At 40.3% G+C, this 20,909-nt stretch overlaps 2 protein-coding genes across 5 annotated transcripts in view; one reads left to right on the plus strand and one right to left on the minus strand.

The window, feature by feature from the left end:
* The window catches only part of LOC119557095 (neuroglian), a 38,971-nt gene that overhangs the window by 8,650 nt on the left and 9,412 nt on the right, over positions 1-20,909 (plus strand). For all 4 annotated transcript variants that reach the window (XR_005220037.1, XR_005220038.1, XM_037869657.1 and 1 more), the window contains exons 2-3: positions 7,139-7,433; positions 7,724-7,853. Coding sequence is in view for 2 of the 4 variants with exons in the window: in XM_037869657.1 (XP_037725585.1) it covers positions 7,364-7,433; positions 7,724-7,853 (200 nt within the window). In the remaining 2 variants the exon portion in view is untranslated. The remainder of the gene's footprint in view (positions 1-7,138; positions 7,434-7,723; positions 7,854-20,909) is intronic.
* LOC119557096 (actin cytoskeleton-regulatory complex protein PAN1) lies at positions 1,192-5,656 on the minus strand. The gene is made up of 3 exons (XM_037869661.1): positions 5,323-5,656; positions 1,719-5,015; positions 1,192-1,547 (listed from the first exon to the last, which is right to left on the minus strand). Exons 1-3 carry the CDS (start codon positions 5,507-5,509, stop codon positions 1,489-1,491), a joined length of 3,543 nt encoding a protein of 1,180 aa, XP_037725589.1. The 5' UTR covers positions 5,510-5,656; the 3' UTR covers positions 1,192-1,488.

Raw genomic sequence — 20,909 nt, forward strand, 5'->3', positions numbered from 1 at the left:
GTACTGTCGCCAGCTATCCAATTTGGCGGAAAAAATTAAAGAAAAGGAGCCGGCACTAGCTAATCGCAAGGGTATAGTCTTTCACCATGACAACGCTAGGCCCCACACATCTTTGGTCACTCGGCAAAAATTAACGGAGCTGAATTGGGAAGTGCTACCACATCCACCTTATAGTCCGGACTTAGCACCTTCAGATTACCATTTGTTTCGCTCTCTTCAAAACTCTTTGAATGGTAAAAACTTTGATTCAGATGAGGCTGTCGAAAACCACTTGTCTCGATTCTTTGCTGGAAAAGACCAAAAGTTCTTCGAGCGCGGAATTATGCAGCTGCCCGAGAGATGGTCATTAGTGGTCGAACAAAACGGCCAATACATAATTGATTAATTATAAGTCCTGATATAAATAAATCATCTTTGAAAATATTGAAAAAAAACGACATGACTTTCTTGCCAACCCAATATAACCACACTTCCATATTAAAAATTGATAAGGATAAACAATGTATGGACAAAAATATTTAAATTGAACAACCATGTAATATATATAATAATAATGGACCTAATCTAGGATCATAATTAAAACTACAAACCAAACTATTGGAGAACCAACAGATGTTACAAGTTTCCACATGATCTTTCGCATTTTACGGCTATCGGGGCATTATCCTTTTAGCTTATAGCCGCCATATGTTGCATGCAACTAGCCAAAACTAAAATGCATGTAGGGATGTATGCATCCATTTCCATTTCCATTTCCACCCTTGGCTGCATTTCCAAATTAATTAATTAGCATAAATTATCAATTAAAATGCGCTCAGTCAGCGATTCGAGCCAGCCGCCGAAAGCGATAGGGGAAGTAATTTCAGGTTCTGTTTTCAGGATCACTGCAACCACCCCCCGACCTACGTACATGGAACATAGGTATACATAATACAGATGTACAGATACATATGGTGGTGCTATGGTGGAGTGTCAGCTGGCACCTATTTCAGCCCTCCGTTTGCCCGATGCATTTCGGCGCTATTAATCAACTTCCTTTTAGGAACACTCCCTCTGTTATCAAAAAAAAAACAGCCCGAGCTGGATTTCATCTTCTTCCGAAAAGTTTCCTCAAATTAGTTATAAAGCTAGCATTTTTTGTTCGTATGTATACGATATTTATATCGCTTGTTTATTTTTTTTATATTTTTAAAGTTATACAAGTTGTACTTTATTTGTTAAATAAAAGCTTAAGCTAAAGAAAAAAATTGAAGGTCGCTAATTTGGATAAACATTGAAAGCATTGTTCTTTTTTTTTGATTTTAAAAAATTGAATATTGGGTATAAAAAAAATTTTGGTTACTATTCTTAATTAACTAATCTTTTGTTTTTAACTTTTCAATAGTTAATACATTATTCATTTTATATGAATACAGGTTTTTCTTTAAATTGTGTTGAAAGCACTAAAATTTTCAGGACCCTAACCTATATTTAATCCTATTTTTTCGCTTAGATCTCCACCACATAGCGACTGCTGCCCGAGGGACTTATGGAGTAGTAGCTGTTCTCTGAAAATATATTAAGTTTGGTTTTTAGTTTCTTGAAAAATCTTTAGACGATACAAAGTTTAGGGTTTTTAAATGATCTGTTAAGTGATTTTTTAAATATATCTATAAGGTATTATTACCAAGAACTCTATGGGATTCTAAGATTTTTACTGGAAATTACCAGAAACTCACCTTCGTCGCTGTCGAAGCTATAGAAATTATCATCATCGCGGGTCATGGATCGTCGGCTGCGTCGTTGATGCTGCAGAACTTGGTTGGGATTCGGATTCTGGTTGGAATCGGAGCCGAGATTCGGCAGGGAAGTGGTGGGATTCGTGGGCGTAGAACTTCGCCGGCTGCCGGGAAAGGAAAGTGGTGAACCGTACTCGGATCGGCTGCAGTTGGAGTTCTGGCGGTCCAGAGCTAGTTCCATGGATTTATTTTTCCTTCCACTGGTGACCACCTCATCGTCCCTATCGGATTCGTTGTTGTTATTATTGTTATTGTTGAGAGTTATTTGTGGTATGACCACCCCAGCTCGGTTCGTTGGGGTCACCGAGTCCACGGCTCTCTTTTCGGTTATTTGAAGCTCAAGGATTTGCTCCATCTCCGGCACATCCTCCTGGGACTCCTCGCCCTCGCTGTGCATCCTCCGCGGGCAAAGGCGTGGCCTGCCGCCCTCGAAGCGGGATATCAGCTTGTTGACCTTGCCCACGTCACCGGGACGCACTTGCTCCTTGTAGGTGAGTCGCAGGGAGCTGGTCTTGACCAGCGGCTTAGCCGGTCTCGACATGGAGGCGCTTCTCTGGGGGATACCCCTGCTGATGGGAGTGGGAGTGGAATCTGGAGCAGGTGCAGGAGCAGGAGTAGGAGCAGGAATAGGAGTAGGAGCAGGAGCAGGAGCAGGAGCAGGAGCAGGAACAGGAGCAGGGGCCACCAGCGGAGCTGTTATGGCCTGAGGAGCCGGTGGTGGCTTGCTGATGGGCAACGGCGGAGGCACTGCATCGTAAATGGGAGGGGTGGCTGGGCGCTTGGGTGGCGGACGTCGCTGTGGGAGTGGCGGCGGTGGTGGCGACTCCGATGGAGGTCGCTCCGATGCATCCCTCTCCTCCTCCTCCTCGTCCTCCTCTTCCTCCGCTTCCTCCTCATCCGAGTATCGATCCTCCTCCTCCTCCTCCTCCTGGGCCATAAGGCTCTCTCTACTATTCCCAATCTGTGGACTCTGCACCCGTATCCTTGTCACCCGGGAACTACTGTCGTCCGCCTCCTCGCCACTGGTATCGATGCTACTCCCAGCACTGATCCTCAGAACTGGGGCATTCCGCAGTGCCTCATCGAAGTCGGCGAAGGCAGCCGATGATCCGCCAGCCGATGCCTCGAATATGTCAATGCTCTTGGGCTTGTACAGAGCAGGAGCTGGCCAGGATGAGGAGGTCTGTTCCTTGAAGCCAGCGATGATCCGTTCGTTGGGCAACCAAACGTTGCTTCCACCGGCTGGGGTCTTGAATTCCGGCGATGGAGATCTCGGAGTGGGGGAATAGGAAGATGAGATCTTGATCTCAGGGTAGGGAGAGGTTTTCCTTCCGGTGGAGGGGGCTGTCTTGAGGCCAGGATACGGGGAAACGGAGCCGGCCTTCGAGGACATTGCTATGATCAGCGTGGATTCGTACGCATCGGAGTGCTCTTGATGGATGAGCACCCGCGGGTAGTCCTCCTCGGCCATCTCCTCCAGCGATTCACTGCTCCAGGCGGTTGCTCCGCCCTTTGACGCCGCCTGAATCTCCGCCAGCTTCGCCATTTGGCGAGCAGCGTGGGTGGCCGCAGCTCCCGATAGGGATGCCCTCTTTCCCCTCTCATCCTCCTCCTGATTCTCCTCCTGGATCTGGCCAAATGCCTCCTCAGCGGATATATCCTCGCCACTGTCGTCGTTCTGCTCATCCTCATCCTCGAGGCTATCGCTGCGATGGTAGGTGGTCGCCAGTTCCTCATCATCATCGAGCTCCACCGGTTCGTGACCCACGGTATTCGGTTTGGGTCCTTGCTCTGATTTAACTGGGTTTTCATTGGCGTTGGAGTGCCGTTGAAAAAACTTGAGCTGGTGCATCTTCTCGTTAAGCTTGGCCAGGGTCTTCTCCAGCTGGGAGCCAAGAAGGAGACCTCCTAGGACTCCAGTGGCGGCCCCAGTGGCGGCTCCAGTTTGATCCACATTTGTTCCCTCCTTGGGCTCCTTCGGGACACGCTCCTTGAAGCTTTTCCGCCAACGCTGCTGCAGTTGCTCCGTGGACGCAAAACGACTGAGACGAGCGCGCAGATTGGATGTGGAGCTTCTGCCGGGTGGATCTTTGGGAGCCTCCTGCTCCTCCTCTTCTCCGTCCCTTTCTTCATCTGAATCCACAGCTGCTTTTGTGGCCTTGGTTTTAATCTTGGCCGGACGTTTGATGGACTTTCGAAGTCTCTTGATGTTTTGCCTTATGCCCAACTTAGAGCCTGGATTATTTTCCCCGGCTCCAGCATTCTCCTCGGTCTTGAGGGAGGCCTCCTCTTTGCTCCTGGAGAACTGCGGGAGATTCGGTAGACTTGGCAGATGATGGGGCAACTTGTTGAGCAACTGCTTATAGCTACTGGGACGCGGTGGAACTGGTGGTGGCTCCTGATTTTCAAGCTCCTTCCCAGCCTCCTCCATATCCAAGGGAGGCTTGCGCACCTTGGCGAATCTGGTGGCAGCTATACCTGGTTTCCGGCGACTCGGCAATGGTGGGGTGGCCTCCATCCCGCTCTCATCCGTCTCATGGTTCGCACTCTTGCCCTTCTCGAACTGCTCGTGCTCCACCTCGTCCTCATCGAAGGTGTTCTGCCGAGTGGCCACCAAAGTTCTGATCTTGATATCATAGTTCTCGGCTATCTCTCGATCCCTACGTTCCCTGGCCAGTTTTTCCGACTTTAATTCCCGCTCGTACTGCTCCACATAGCGATCCACCTCGATGTTGTCCCTCCTCACCGTCGTCTGCTTGGCAAAGATGTGCTTGAGCCTCAGTTCGCTGAGGCTCTTGTAGCCTCTCTGCAATCGTTGGGTCAACGTGGAGGTCCCCGTACTGCCCGTGGGCGGTGGATCATCTGGTATTTTGATGGGACTAATGGGTCGCGAAGCTCTGTCTGCGCTGCCAGGAGCATAGTAGTCGTCATCGAGACTTCCTGCACTTCTGTACGTTCCCGGCTGCGATCTTCCCAGTTGTCCCGCCCGGATCTCCTCCTGCTCGCCCTCGTACATCAGCGAACTGATCGTGGAGATCCTCTGGGGCGTTCTGTTGATGAACTGCTGCGATTGGGCACCAGCCACCTGGAGGTGCGACTGCTGCGGTGCTCCTCCTCCTCCTCCAGCATCTTTCGAGGATCGGCCTGCTGCATCTGTTCCACTCTTGGAGCTGCGAAAGATCTTGCGACCACGCAACTTGGGCAGCGATTTGGGCAACTTCAGTTGGGGCAACTTGGCTGTGGGGGAATATTTCAGGAAAATTGTTATTATCAAAATAAGGGTATTAAAAAGAAATGTATTTATAGGTTAATATCTTTTTTATATATTGGGTACTATCTTCTACCTAGATGTTTTAAAATTTTAAGAATCAATGTAGAAACTGTTGCCCAAACCAAAAACCATTTATAAAATATTATCAAATTTAAAACGACATAACTAGTCCAGTACTACAACTTTAGACTTGGTTGTACATTATACTGATTTTCCTCAAAAGACCTTGAAGAGTAAGGTCTGGAAACGCAGTTATACTTTTGAGCAACTCACCTCTCAAACTATCCACATCGATGCGCTGGCATAGGTTTCGAAAATCCATAGAGGAGCCAATGCGATCCGTATTCCTAGTCCTATTTTGCTCCAAATCGGGGGAGTTACGTCGCTCCAGTTGCGATTCCGATTGCACCTGATGGATGTGATGATGGTAATGATGGAACTGCTGCTGCTGGTGGCTCATCACACCACAGCGAACAAATATATATCCACTAGATCTGGGGATATATATCCAATAAACCGAAACTGAAAACCAAAAACTTGGAACGTCCGTTGCAGTTCAGCATTTTAGCCAGTTTGAAGAGGCTCCGGCGGAGAATAGCGAAGAAAAACACGGACTACGGCTGTGGCAACTGGCACCTGTCAATGGAAAATTGCTAATTCAATTAGCACATGGGGGCTTTTCCAACCCTTTGTTTTGGTACAAGTACGGGGTATTTCTTGGGTATTTCAATCTATCCCCCGGGGGTGCAGCAGAAATCTCTAGAGAAGGGAAAGGTCTTTAAAAGGTCTTCTAAAGTTTATGGAACCTTTTATAAGGAAATGTCAAATCTCTTTAGATTTTATAGGTCACAAAGTTTAGTATGACCAGAATCAGAGAATCGCTAATAACATATGATATTAAAACCTAACAGAATTCTAATAGATGGGTAATTCCTATGTAGCACCCTATGGCATACAGCTTTTACTTGTCTTACCTCTTCTTCCTCTGCACTGTTTTTGTGCTTCCTCTGCCAACTTCCAACTGCCCTGGCACATTTTCTAACCAGGTCTATGACGTTACCTCGAACACCCCCTACACCCATCGATATAGATATATATATTAACATGTATATTGATTCATTGGCGGTTCTGCGTCTGGTTTTCGGTTCTCCGTTGCACTTGGTTCACCTATTGTCTCAGTTCTCTTGGCCACTTCCTCCGCGTTTGTTTTCACTATCCCAAGGCAAATATCGTCGCAAAAGTAATAAGTTTACAATAATCGATTCTCGTTTTGTCTACGGTTGTGTTTCCCTCTGTTTTTCTTGTTTTGTGGCTTTTTTTATTTGTTTGTTTGCGTGCGTTTGATGCTTCGAAATGGCTAAAAGTATTCGATATCGAATTTGTGGGGTCTCTCGCTGGTCAAGGTTTATGAAGTGGGTCTTATATGAAATGGGCGAAATTCTTTTGGATACATTTTGGACATTTTATAATGATATAACTCTACAAATCTCGGGAAATCTCAGCGTTTCTTAGTGCTGCTAAATAAGCCATCATCAACTTTTTTAAATATAAAAACAAAAAGGTATTATAATATCATAGGATATCTGAAATGTTTATAATACTTTTTAGAAGATATATTAAATTTGATGCATTTATCGTACATACAAAATGTTTATTGTAAAACTTAAAACATAGTTAAGAATTTTAAAATCAATGAGTTTTTCAATAATTTACCATATGGTTAAAATAACAGAGTACTTAATAAGTCAATTGGGAATTTCCCGTGAACAAAGAATAGTTTCTAAATGCCACATTTGGTAGTCATTAAGTAAACACTTTTCTCGTTAAAATCAAGTTAAATAACCGCATTACTCACGACTCCTTTTCTTTTTCCCCCATTTTCTTTGCAGACAAGAGACGTGCTCAACTTTTACCGCCACCACCCACACGCCCCCCGCCCACCGCCCACTTTTAATAATGCCATTTCACTCGCACTCACACTAGTCGCATCGTCGTGTCGCGTCGCGATTTTCGCAATTTTCGCAATTGAAAAGTGTAAAGTTCTAGACACCCCAGTATCATCGTTGTTGTCATAATCTTATTTTTGCAGTGAACAGCAGCAAGGAATAAAAGCGCGGCTCGCATGCAATTTTCATTAGTGGGAAAATTGTTTGATGATTAAGAGGCAACCGACGAATAAACCGAATCAAGAGCAGCAGCAGCCGCGGTAGACAGACTGTCACACATTCCAAACTAAATTAATAGTAGAAAAAATAAAAGTTAAAACCAAAACGAAACACACTCGAGGGCACGAGCGGAGTGCCAAACAACGAAAATGTGGCGGCAGTCAACGATACTGGCCGCGTTATTAGTGGCTCTTATTACGGGCTGTGCAGCAATCAGAAGTAAGTGAAATTAAAAACGACATTTATAAGTAAATCCAGCTGAATGAAAAAATCCACTGGGATTTATTTATACCTGATAGAATTTAGAGCAACTCATAGATCACTTGAGATTTCCTAAAACCCTAAATGGCCTTTAAGTGTATTCCCCAAACGCCTTGTTCTTAAAAACTAGTCAATGCTAAAAATACTCTGAGTTTTGTGGGGGGAAGTATTCAATTTATGCCCTCAATTAGTGTGCTCGCGACCCAAAGCTCATCGATCTTTTTCCATTTCTTCCGTAATATCTTTAGGCAACTCCCCACCAAGAATCACCAAGCAACCGGCACCCGGAGAACTGCTCTTCAAAGTAGCACAACCCAATAAGGAAAGCAACAACCCATTCATTATCGAGTGCGAAGCCGATGCAATACCCGAACCAGAGTAAGTTTTCTTAGGCTTAGAGAAGTATAATCTTTAATTTAGGGAAAATAATTCGAAAATTAGACAATCGTGAAAATATCTTATGGTTAATGCTTTAAATCTCTTTTATATCTTTTCGTTGGCTATACATTTATGTACTCTGCCCTCTATTTTAATTCACATAAATCAAATCGGAGCAGCCTACACCAAGTTTTTTGTTTGTTTACTTCAGCCTTGTTGTTTCTTTTCTAGACTTTTTGTTTTTTACGAAATATTTTGCGTCGTTACAAGTATTTTTAATTCACTAGAGAACAGCAGGACGCACATATTAAGGGAACTTGATACAGTCTGCCCTGAAAAATAGTTTCGGTGCTTAAAAGAGCTCTGATATAAATAATGCTTTATCATATGAAAGATTTCAATTGGTTTGAACTTTACAAGGCTATTAAATATACCGAGTACCAAATATTGTGTCATGTTCATAAGGTTTTTCTTTAGCTTAGCTGTTTTGAATTGTCCAAAAATATATTTTGAAATGTATTTATAACTTTGATTTGGCTCTGACTCCTATTACTTTTTTATTTTCGTGATGATGCAAGTCTCGTTTAGGAAGTCAGTGATATATGTTTCTCTCAATAACCCATAAGAGCGATTTGAACCTGTTTCCTAAACACGTTTCGTTTCGGTTGTTTCGATCATATGTAGGCTTTTGATCACTTCTTTTTAGTCGAGCGTGTACTTTGGGCTCTATTGCAGGGGGATTGAGTCATTCGGTATAAAAATGCGGAATTTAAAGTTAAAAATGCTGTGGACAGAGGGCAAACAGCGGCTGATGATGATGATGATGGTATGACCTCATTGCCAAAGAACAGGGTGGGGGTGTGGACAAAAGTGGAGAGGAACAGAACAGCATTGTGCCAACGAAAGAATTCCAAAGTATCTGTGAAATATTTTTGTGTTGGAAAAAAGAATATACAAGATAAATAGTTTTGTCCACGTTTTTATTCTGAGAAACTAAAATTTAAAGAAACATAATTTCTAGACATAAGGCCTTCATTTAATGCCTTCAAACTGGTATTACTAGATATAAGATATAATTTATAAAACCTAATAGATACACTTTTAGGTTTAAGATATGAAAAACAGAAAGGTAGCTAGAAAATTGCAAGGTTTTTTTTTTTAAATATTTTTTGCATCACATAGAAGTTCTTTACATTTTTTAACCTTGCTAATGAATGTTTACTGTATTCTAATAAAAAATTGGCAACAACAACACAAGTGTAAGCAGTGCAGTTGCAGCGCTGCTGGCGTCGGCAGAACAGCAACAGATGGCCGAATGCCAGACACACACACCCAAACAAACACACACACACACACACACACACCCAGAACGTGAGAAATGTGCAAGAAAAAAAAATAAGAAAAAAAAGAGAAAAAGAAGCAATGGGAATGTGAAAATTGTGTGTTGTTTATTTTTACACGTACAAAACTAAAATGGGTTAATAGTGGGAAATGTGTGCGCTTTTCCTTAGGCCCTCTCTCTCTCTCTCCCTCTCTTTCACAGCAAGTGGTTCAGGTACAGTGTTAGAAAAATATAAAAAAAAAGTATCAGACTCAAAGCAGTAATATCACAAAAAACCAGTTTGACCGGATGGTCAAGCACGTTGAGAATATTAACCAAAGCGAAATGGAAACAAATTATGGGGGGAAAAAGAGAAGAAATTAACTCACCTATGCCGGCTCAGCATTACGTAATTTTACGGGACAATTTTAAACAAATTTTTCAGAGAAATTAAAGAGAATTACCCAATGAGTAAGGCATATTGGTTCTAGTTCTAGCAGTTAATAATAAAATACTGAATTTATTGACCATAGGATAATTATAAATAATTAAATTCTAATGTTTTTAGAAACTCCTTATTTAGATAATAGAGAAATATTATTCGAGTTATATACAAACTGTATTTGTTTTGAAAGATCATATCTAACAGATTTTATAATACATTATTGAGCCACAAATGTAACCTACTCCAGTTTTTAATCTCGATTAAATCAATAGAAAGGCTGTGGACATTTTGTAATAGCAAAATAGTTTAGGTCTTGTAATAGATATATGTATATATGTATATTACAAAGCAAACATCGCGGGGCTAAAACGGAAATTGCTGGCCAATTTTCATATTTTATCTTAGGCATGTAATAAGCCAAATTACAGGCATTTTTTCTTTTCATTTTTAATTCATAACTATTTGGTTATGCTCGTTGGATTGCGTTGGCTTTAAGTGCACAAAGAGAAAATTTTACTAGCAATACTTTTATTGCTTTCGTGATTTTATTTATTTTAGAAACAATTTTAACTTTTAAAAAGGTATTTTGTTTTTTTTCCTATTTACTTTGTATTATTATACCTTAAGTTTTATTTTACGTGTACCAAATCTAAATTTAGGCCGCATAAATTATATTCATAATTTACTTTTTTTCTGTGTTTGCATTACATCAGTCGCGCGCCTAATTTTCTCCTATTTTTATTTATTTCTTGTTCCTATCTGGGCTTTTTTGTGTGGTGCATTCTATCTATACGGCCACATCTATATCTATCTATACGCCTCCGTGATTCAGCCTGACATACTTTTATTGTTGTCATTGGCCGATGTCTGGTGTCGCGTTTGTCGTTTTTTCAGTTGCTACTTTGCTCTTGATGTTGCTGCCGTAAAAATGTTGCTGTTGCTGCTGCAAAATGCATAATGCAATGCGTGCGCAGTTATTTTTAGATTCCAAAACAAAGAGATCAACCCACTGATTATGATCAAACGATCTAACGATTTTTATCCCTCAATTACGATCATCATATTTATGCTGTTGGATAGATAATTCTTCCAGTTTTGAGATATTTGGATAAACAATTTTATAAACCAATTAAAACTCTTTTATTTACAAAGATCTCTCAGTTTTAAAAATATTTCACTTCCTCGGCCTATTCATAACTACGGAAATGCCTGTTCTGGAATATCTCGCCAACGTTCTTTTTTTATAATTTAATTTTATATTGGTTCAACTGCTTTAAGACCTTATGAAAGTGAGTCAACATTTAGCTATACACTTTCAATTGGTTGCATTTAATATTATGTGCAGATACATTTAGTCATCAAGTACAAAACAGAACCATCTGACGCATCGGAAGATGATTAATCCGTATGGAGAATGTGCCAGAAGAGGTTTAGTATTAAAATACAGCGAAATGAAATCCAAAACGTGTTTTCTAATCATTTATCGTTCGCTTAGTCTTACAAAGTTTCCCCTGGGGGAAATATATGATTATATCGGCGTATTACTTTCCCTTTTCCAATTTCTTTTTCTGTGTTTTCATTCAAAATTAAATTATTACCATATTGTTTGTGCCTCGTCTTTTCTTCTCCCTTTTAAGTGGCAGTCGGGGTTAAGCAGTTTAATTGAGTCGGGTTAAAGTTCAGTTATCTGAACCGTTCAATTCGGTTTTCGAAACACTTTAAACATGTAAAATAAAATTAAATATTCTTCTAGATGCCCTTGAATTTTAGAGGTTTAGGCTCTAAGAGAAAAGAAGATAAAAAACCTTACGCTGATTGGTTTTGAAAAGTTGATTGCTCGAACTATGCAGAAAAACTAGTTTTGTGGGTTTTGGCTTTTGTTCATGCCTGTGTGGGAGCCATGACAATCATATTAACTTAAAAACAGAGATATACTTGGTTTTCCATTTGTTTGAAGCTTTGAAAAAAGACACAAAACTCAGGCAAAGCTATAAGATGGTGTTTATTTTATACACACTGCAACAAATGTTTAAGGCTGTATTTTTAGTTTTAAAAGAAATAGTCTATTTTTCAAAGCAGGCAGTAGGAATGTTATCTTTGGATCCCAGAATATTCCACATACGCAGTGTAGGACCTCAACAGCTGCTGGAAGCTAGATAGAGATACAAATCACGAGAGTGGAGTTGAAGGCCCATTGATTTTTCACACCACATTACACAAAGTCCTTCAGAAGCTGTCCCTACTAGTTCATGTCCTTGAATGTTATTTTCCACCACTGGGCCCACCCTCCTCGCAATTTCCATCTCGCCCTCGTTAATTTGTTATTTTAGCTTCATGTTTCCCTAATGATTTTGTCTCGTCAGTTTGGCGCCAACTTTGCTTCTGCCACCCCCGAAAAAATAAAATCAAGGGAAAAGGGCAGAAAAAAAATTAGGGAAAAAACTGCAACTGAACAATTCAGTTGTTAAGTAGTCCGATTAAAATCCGGAACTTTTCAACCCCAAAGGAATGGAGTCATCAAATTTCTGAATACAAGGCGGGCAAATACAGTAAATTCTCTAAGGACAAACCAAAATTAGTAAATATAATCCGAAATATTTATGAAAAACTTAAAGAGGACTTGTGGAATAATAATATTATAGAAATTACTTTAGATGTGAGAAAATATGCAAAACGAATTCCTTTTTTGGCATGGTCACACTCATCTGTTTCTCAGCTGGTCTGAAAAGCAACTCTGATTTCAGTATTTCAATTTAGCCTAGTTTGACTGTACTTCCCTTGGCGGGGAAAAGCATGATTCATACGTATCAATCAAACTTTTTGGACACAGGACAAAGGGAAACTGAGGGGTGAAAGGTTACAGTGGGCGGTGGGTGGTGACGACACGTTTCAGTGTTGTTGTCTCGAGTTGCCATTTCGTCATTTATTCGGCTTCTATATGCGACCCTCTTCCCCTCGTTTTCCGTCTTACTTCGGCTATTGCGCATATAAAGAATTAACGTATAATCGAGGAACGAGGCAGAAGGGTAAGGAAATCGGAAGGAGTATCTTTTGGCATATTTAATGCAGCCAAATTCAAGAAAATCGATGAACTGCGACAGCGGAAAAAATAAGACATAACGAGTAGTGAGAGTGGGGCTTCCTTACAATATCATTTGTATTTCTCGGGAGGGTGGAAAGTAAAGAGAAATATTTCTTATTTATTTAGCAAGCCCTATATGACTTATTGTTCAGGGGTAATAAATTAGGCATGTACTTTGAAAGCAATTGCGATAATTCCTCACAAAGATCTTAAGCACCTTAATTTAATAACAATAAAAGCCCCGTATCTGAAGAGAGATGTGTGCTTATATATGAAAAGAAAAAACCAAATCCTCCAGAACATAATACATGGTAAAAGACACAAAACCGTCAAGAACATTATACCTTCTGTAGTTAATCCTCGACATGAATCTGTCATACGTAAAACTGCTTGAGTAATTCGGCAGATCTTGAGATCTGCTCCATTTCGGCATTATTTTGCAGTCGAAATTCCCCTCACGATGGTATAAATCATAAAAACTTGCACTCAGATCTCCGGCCAAAGATTGAACTGGAGTAAAAACCAAGTTAAGAACTAAGTTCTGTAGCTTTTTCCCCAAAGTTTCTCACGTTGCGTATTGCATTCATAATCACGATTCCCCACTCCGGCCTTCTTGTGTTCTTCTGCCGACGACTTCTAACGGTGGCTCGAGCGCTCTTTAACCCTTTTATGGTTTTATACGGTGGAACCGACCCAAAGAAGGGGAAAAACAAAAAAACATTACCCAACTAACAATTACGAACGGAATGAGTGGTTTCTGGGTTTCTGTTTCCTCCTTGGACTCCGTGACTTTAATGACGTTGCACTAACGTTGGATATTTAAATATATGGAAACCCAAAATTATATCAACATATTTTTAGACCTCGCCACTTCCGGTTCAGGTGTTTGCCGCCTGTGTCCACAGGTGTCTTCCTCAGCCGTCTGTCCCCGTTGTTTTTATCTTTCTTCTTTTCGCACACGAATTTCTTCCGCTGGAATAACAAAATGTTTTGGTTTATTGATTTCGCTGTCAAAAACAGAGGTATCCTAACAAAACAAACAAGAGACACACAGGGGAAAATCATGCAAAAGAAGGTAATATTATTCCATATTAAATATTGACAAGAAAAATATTATTTGAGAACTGTACTGTACATCAGAAATTCCAAATATTATATAAGCACTTTTTGAATATGTATTTAATTTGCCTATAGAGCCTTTTTTCAGTGCACATTTCCTTTGCCAACAAAAAGGTAGCCATCGATTTGTGTGCAAAAGGGATAGCATGTGTGTATTTGGGGGATGCCCCTTGGGCGTAATACGTTGTTGCTATCGAAATTTGGGGGCTTAAATAGTAGTTAACTGGCTAACACGCATATATGTATTGTATGTACATTGTACATATGCTAGGCATTTGACCCCTATGCTTTAGGATTAGTCATATTTTTATGGAAAATTAGCCATGGTATTTTGTGTGTACTCTAAGTTAGTAAAGAAATATTCAAAGTATTTCTCTAAACCCGAAACTCAAAACCTTTGCTGGTTCAACTTTCCACAGGGAAAACTCCCCCGCCTTCTTAAACAGAAAGTTTTAGGCCTCCTCCCAAATTCCCACACAATCCGCACCACCGTCATCATCTTTTATAGCTCGTAAAACCAAAAACGGCTTTTTAAATATGTACAACATACAGACAATATTTGCAAGTCGTTAGACGTCTACTCAAACTCATTCCCTCACTAGATGTTGCGGCATCCTGCTGCAACATAAAAAAACCAACTTCAGGAGGAAGGAACTCCATTCAGTCGATTCAAGTATGTGTGTGTGCATTGGAATGCGGGTGCAACCCTTCAAGGGGAATCCCCTTCACCAATTCCTTTTCTCTCCTCCTGCACAGTGGTATCGAACAGTAGGGATATGTTTTGGTATTCCAAAAATTATTTATTTTAAAGTAGGACAAACTTGTACCTTTCCTTTGCAAAATATTTTCTGTTGGTAACATATTGTTTGATCTTTTTTTTTCCGATATATAATATGATCTAATGTATTTCCACTGTACTAGGAGCTTTGAGCCTCGTGTTGTTTTTCATGTCAGATGTTAAGTACAAACTTTGGTGTGCCACCATTCCCTATATACATTGCTAGCCCCCCTTTGGTGGCTGCACTTTCATTCAATTCAGTCAGTGGAGTTATGCCTGGCTGGATGAGTCATCGTCCTGCCCCGTTCCCCGTCTCCCCCGTTCCGAACTCCTGGCCATCAAAGCCCCCTTTGGACAGAAGACCCCCTTTCTGAGAACGGCACGTGGCAACTCTTTTGCTGTTTGTTTTAGCTAAAAGCGTTTGTTGCTCCCGCCTAATCCTTTTCTATCTGGTTTTGTGCCTCCCTTCGCTTCTCTTGTTCGCTTTGCGAATCAATACAACAGGAGAACTTAGAGAAAACGTATCATAGAGTATAAATAAAGTCGCCTATTTTGCAAGTAATATTATTTATTTTTGGTATGCACTTATATTATGACATTACTTACTCACATCCCAAAATTCACAACGATTGAAAGTTGTAATCCCAAAATATAGTCATACTGTATTCAATTTTCTCTGTGTATATCTAGTCACCCTTTAGAGCTCTTAATGTGCTGTAATTGCAATTGAAAACGCATTGAAAGACTCATAGCTGACTTTTGACATCGTTGATACGATGAGTAAAATCAAGTCAGTGGGAATTGCGAGGGCGGAATAATAATAAATAGGGAGTCCACTTGAACTTGAGCAACCTCGACGAAATGAAACAGAACTGAAAAATTGCTTCCGATCGCCACCAGCTAATTTCGTCCGACTCTCTGGCCTGATGATTGCCCCAATGTTCCGGTGATTCAGTCGGTTTCAGTCTTCCAATGTTAATCTTCAATGCTACTGCGTGTCTGTTGTAACTTTACTTTATTTCACTTGCTGTAATTTTCGGCTGATGGACAGAACAGATTGGGCAACCAACAGAAGGTCACGGCAATGTCATTCCTTGTTTTTTTTGTCTCAATCTTTTGCTTGATCAAAAGCACAAGAAAAGCAAAATGAGCACGAAAAGTTTGCACTTACATGATATCAGAATGTTTTAAACTTACATATTTCTTTGCTCTAGTTTAGTCTGTTTTTTTAAGTACACAGAGAAAACTATCTAAGAACATTGTTCTTGAATTGAGAACATTCGTTCTTAAAAACCGTTTAAGTACATTTTGGTATCAATATAAGAACGAAATGGTGAGAGGAGAAAAGTTAAATTGGGTTTATTTAACAACTATTTGATAAGTATACACTAAGAACTGAACTAATAGTTTATTTGTACATACAATGTACTTGATTCGAGCAAAATAAAAACCTTTTTCAACTTAAAAATGTCGTTCTATTTTTAAGAACATTTTCAACTCAGATGAGTACGTCAGAATTTTCACTGTGTAGTTTTTACAACTTGAAAAAAAGCTGGATATGATCAAGAATGTATATACATTACCTGTTACATACTTACCGACGAACATATTATACCCTTCTATTCTACGAGTAACGGGTATAGTTAATTAACAAAATTGCAAAATATCCGGATTTCGCATGGGGAGTATTTAATTTTTTCGTGGAGTTACCTAATTTGTCATACAAAAGAGGAATGATTTAGTTAGCATTATTAGAGTGGACATTATTAGGGTGGGTCACAGGACCCACGAGATTTTCCTCAGTTTGTTGGGTTGTTTCTTTTCCCTCGGGGTCGTTGTCACACCTAATTTTTGTACTTGCTCGCTCCTTTGGGCCCATCCATCAACTGTTGCCAGGCCAGGGGTCACAGGTCACAGGTCGTGTGTCACCTGCTCCCCCTCCGCCGCCCACCTCTTTTGCATTTTCCTGCTGCTCCTTTTTCGGGCCTTCCATCGAACTATAAAAACATTGTAGTGTTTGCATGTTGGTCGGCCATTAATGCGCGGTGGTTACCCCGTTTCAGATTGCCGAATGTCCTATTTTCGTGTTTCGTATTGTTGTTATAGTATGTTGATACCTTGGAGACGCTTCCGCTTTTCCTACTTCCGCCCTACTTTTTTTTTTAACGAAACACAGGTAATACCCCCAAAAAGATAGGGTTTTCAAAGGACCACCTATAAAATTCTTAAGGTACAATTCAATATCCGAGGGCTGACACTTGGTACATGCGAGTTTTTATGTTTGTTCAAGTTCCAGAAGCGCTACTGTACTCTTTTCCGGTATCATTGCAAGTCTGACACGCACAAAATGTCAACAAAAACGCCGACGTTGGGCAAAAACGCCCAATTTCTTGCGAACTGTTGGATTTCACTATTTGGTATTAGCCGAAAGAGCTTTCTGCTGTTTTCTACAAGCGGGTCAAAGAAAAAATGAACGGTCCTTGGGCCAACCCTTGTCGGCAGCTCCTCTACTTGCAACCCCCTCTAAAACAAAAAAAAAAACAAAAAACCCGGAGGCCATTTAAAGTTTTTCGCCATTTGGCCACCGCCGCCTACAAAATTCACGGAATTAATTCCGAATGAAGTCCAAGCGAAAAGGCAATGTACCCTAAAGACTCTTGGGACTGTGGAAAACGTGACTAATTTGGGTAATGAAATACAAGAAATGGCTAACTAATTTAAATGTTTTAAGCGAAATTCCCCCAAGAGCCATCAAAAATGTATGTACTTAAATAAATGCATGCAATTGTAGGAAGGTGCAAACTAATTATGCGAAATCCATAGCTGATGAGGTATAAATATTGTATAGTATTTTCATCAAATGTTCTATTATTTGGAATGTTTTAAACCCAGCTTATTAGGCCACAACTCCATGGCTTATCCGATGTCTTAATGGTATATTTTCGTAGTTGGGGTGTTTGCTCATTTTGTTAGATCAATATTTTTTGATGGCTAATAAAAAAGCCGCCTCCAACCTGTTGATGCTACTCAGGGTATAATTATTTGCGGCTAAGTGCAGGATGCGGCTTTCCTAGACCTAATACTCATTTTGGCCCCTCCTTGGGTCCCTTTGTTTAACTTTGGTCTGACCCCCCTTTCCGGCCACTGTCTCGTCGTCTGTCCCGCCCCCCTTTTGCCACGTTTTCCCCCTCTTTGAGAGCTTTTCTCTTTGGCTAAAAGCGGTTTTGGCCTGGCTCCTTTTCTTTACTTCTGGCTTCTAAAAAAAACACAATTGAGGTCACAGTAATAGAGCTTGGGGTCAAAATCCCTAAGTTATATGAAATATTATTTAAAATAAATAACAGATAAAATAACAAATAAATACTTAAGCAATAAATATTATAACAAAGTTACATCAGATAAAATATCAAAAGTATACCGAATAAATATTTAAACAATTAGTTATTTTATATAAATAAATTCGAAATAAATTGATAGAGTTATTTATTATAATAATGTTCGGCTAAGCTCCTAGTGAAGTGCTCTCATGTGTATGTCTGCTAGGTATATATATATAACTGGGTTATAGATACATGTGCATATACATATATATCTGCCCTCGCTGTGTCCACTTTCCTTCGTCGCTGAGCGCGCAAAAAAGTATGCTACGGCATTTTGTTATTTTGCAACCCCAATATAATGCAGAAATGGAGCTCAACCGCCAAACCCCCACCCCCCACCCTACTCCCAAAACACACACACACACACCCCTCACCCCCTTCTCCCCACCCACATTTATGCAAAGCAGTTTTAGCCTGGCTGATGAGTCATCAACAGCCATATCCTGGCACTTCTTGGGCATTTTCCCTCCAGATTTCTATCGCCATGAAGGGCTGGCAAAGGCAGAGGCGGACCCAGAGAAAAGACAGCAGGGGGCGGGGGTGACTGCACTGGCAAAAGGGGGCGGTGAAGTTAAGTGAAGCCAAGTCAACCCTAAAACTATCAGTGCACTTTGGGGTTAAGTGGAGTCGAGCTGGGAAAAGGAGTGAGATAAAGTATCTTTGCGAACAGCTGCTTGAAAAAGAAAACCGACCTGAAAGTAAAATAAAAATGCAGGTTAAGCTGCTTGGAAAACCCTAGTCTACATATAAAATTGGTGGCTTGAGTTTTAAAAACGTAGTCATTTAGTAATTATTTATAATTTAACCAATAAATGCGAAGATATAAGACTTGGGATTTGGGTTTCGAGAGTGGATCGATGGTCCGTCTGGTTTCAATTATTTATGATAGCATTATTTATTCAAAGTATCATATCATATCATTTATAATTAATACATTTCAAAAAAATTACAATAACTTTTCATATTATAAATTTTAGAAAAGTAATTATTATTATTTTACCTGAGCTAAGATAGGTAGGTTTCGAAAAACCTGCATACCCCTTAAAGGTAGCGATACCGTGTAAAAAAGTCATAAGAATAAATGTACAAATCGTTCAACTTGCAAATCGTCGAATTCCTGGGGGCGTGACTATGTGGGCGTCGCGAAGGGCGGAACGGTGGTGGGGGCGTGGCCGAGCAGCTGTTGTCTGGCCATTTAGTTGTTGTCTTTGGCAACCGTTTCAGGTGACCGTTTCGCTGGCTGGCAAAGCGGGGAAAAAAGGTGAAAGGTGTGGGTAAAGTTTTGATGGTGTCGAGCGATGGCGACAGACGTGGTGCTTTAACGCTTGACTGCCTAGGCCACTATTCTGGTATCCTGGTATCCTTGCATCCTGCTACTCCTTTCGGTCTGCCATTTGGCTGGCAATTTATTGACCCGCTTGGGTGCATAGTTCAGGGGTGGCCTGCCTTAATGTGTCATTGGTAACCGTTCACAGGGCGTTCCCTTTCCCACTTTCGATACACGTGGTCTGATAGGGAAATCCTGGTGTGTGCTGTCTCATTTTGGTGGACTTTTTGACCCGGAAAAAGGGTTGGCCCAGGAGTTACAATTCACTTTTCATTGACACAAATTAACACGCTGTTTTTTTTTATTAAAGCGAGTAACTAAATTAAAGCCTCGAAAACTAGAGGAGTGCCCAATTAAAATCCATGCTCTTGACTTGCCTGCATCCCATGAAATCTGTTAACTCGCTAGCTCTGCACTGCAGTTCAACAAACCCACTCACCACTCCAAATTCCCCAGAGTTCTCTTCACAGTTCAACTTACAACACTTAAAAACAATTCAAATGATTGACCTATTGCATGACCCGTCGTCAAGACCGATGAAAAGAGCTGAAAAGTGTGGGGATACTTTGGAAAAAATGCTATGTAAAGTATGACAGGCTAAGAAAAAGATATAATAAAAAATGTGCTTAACAAGCTCAAGCAGAGCGGCTTGTCCAGCATAATTGACTCGAGCTTTTGAGTTTTATATGTACTAAATTGCACAACTATTCACAGTTGCGGTAAAATTAGTAGTTAAATCTTGAAAAATTAAAATTGATTACAAAATGAGGATCAGATAGTGGCTGTAAAAACAAAAAATTCCCCTTCCTTTAGAAATTTATTTGTCCTATAAATATATATCTATAATCTCTGGCATAGTAACAGTTACAAACAGAAACTAAAAGATGCCAGATGAGATACAAACTTGAATAATATAACCAGCAAAAAATGGGCTCAGCTCGTTGACTTCCTTTTGCGGCTTGATTGCAATTACTTGAGACACGAAACAAGCAAAAATCTGCCACCCCCCTAGTAACCGCCCCAACCCCGCCCCTGCCCTCCCCTTTCCACACACTTCAATCAACATTTTTCGCAATTGGAAATTAAACAAGTTGTCATAATTTGTGCATAAAAACTGTCTTAATTTTCTTCTTTGCTCTCCGCCGCCTCGAGAAATGTTGATTAAGCGAAATTAAATGTGGAAATTAACTTGTTAGAGTGTCTCGATCTTAATGAGTCGATTGCCAGTGAGGAAATACGGAAAAACGACGGGGGATATGGGGATTATGTCCACTAAAACAATTAAAGGAATTAGATAACCCCACGGGCCACTGGTAAATGTATCTCAAAGCAAGTGAAATTAAGCAAAAATAATTTACTATTTCATGCTCGGCGATTGAATGATTTATTGTAAGCACATTGTGGAATTCAGTGTGGCTAAACTACTTTATATAGACAACTATTGTTAGCCCTATCTTGAGGGTTTTACTTATTGTAATATCCATAAAAGTTGTCAAACAAAAAACATTTAAACCAAGATGTTTTAGAATATTTCTTTTATTAATTCATTATTATTATTAAATTTGTTTAATTTTTTAGTATATCAATAAAATAATATCCTAGGT

This window comes from Drosophila subpulchrella, chromosome X (genome assembly GCF_014743375.2).
Source record: "Drosophila subpulchrella strain 33 F10 #4 breed RU33 chromosome X, RU_Dsub_v1.1 Primary Assembly, whole genome shotgun sequence".
Taxonomy (NCBI): domain Eukaryota; kingdom Metazoa; phylum Arthropoda; class Insecta; order Diptera; family Drosophilidae; genus Drosophila; species Drosophila subpulchrella.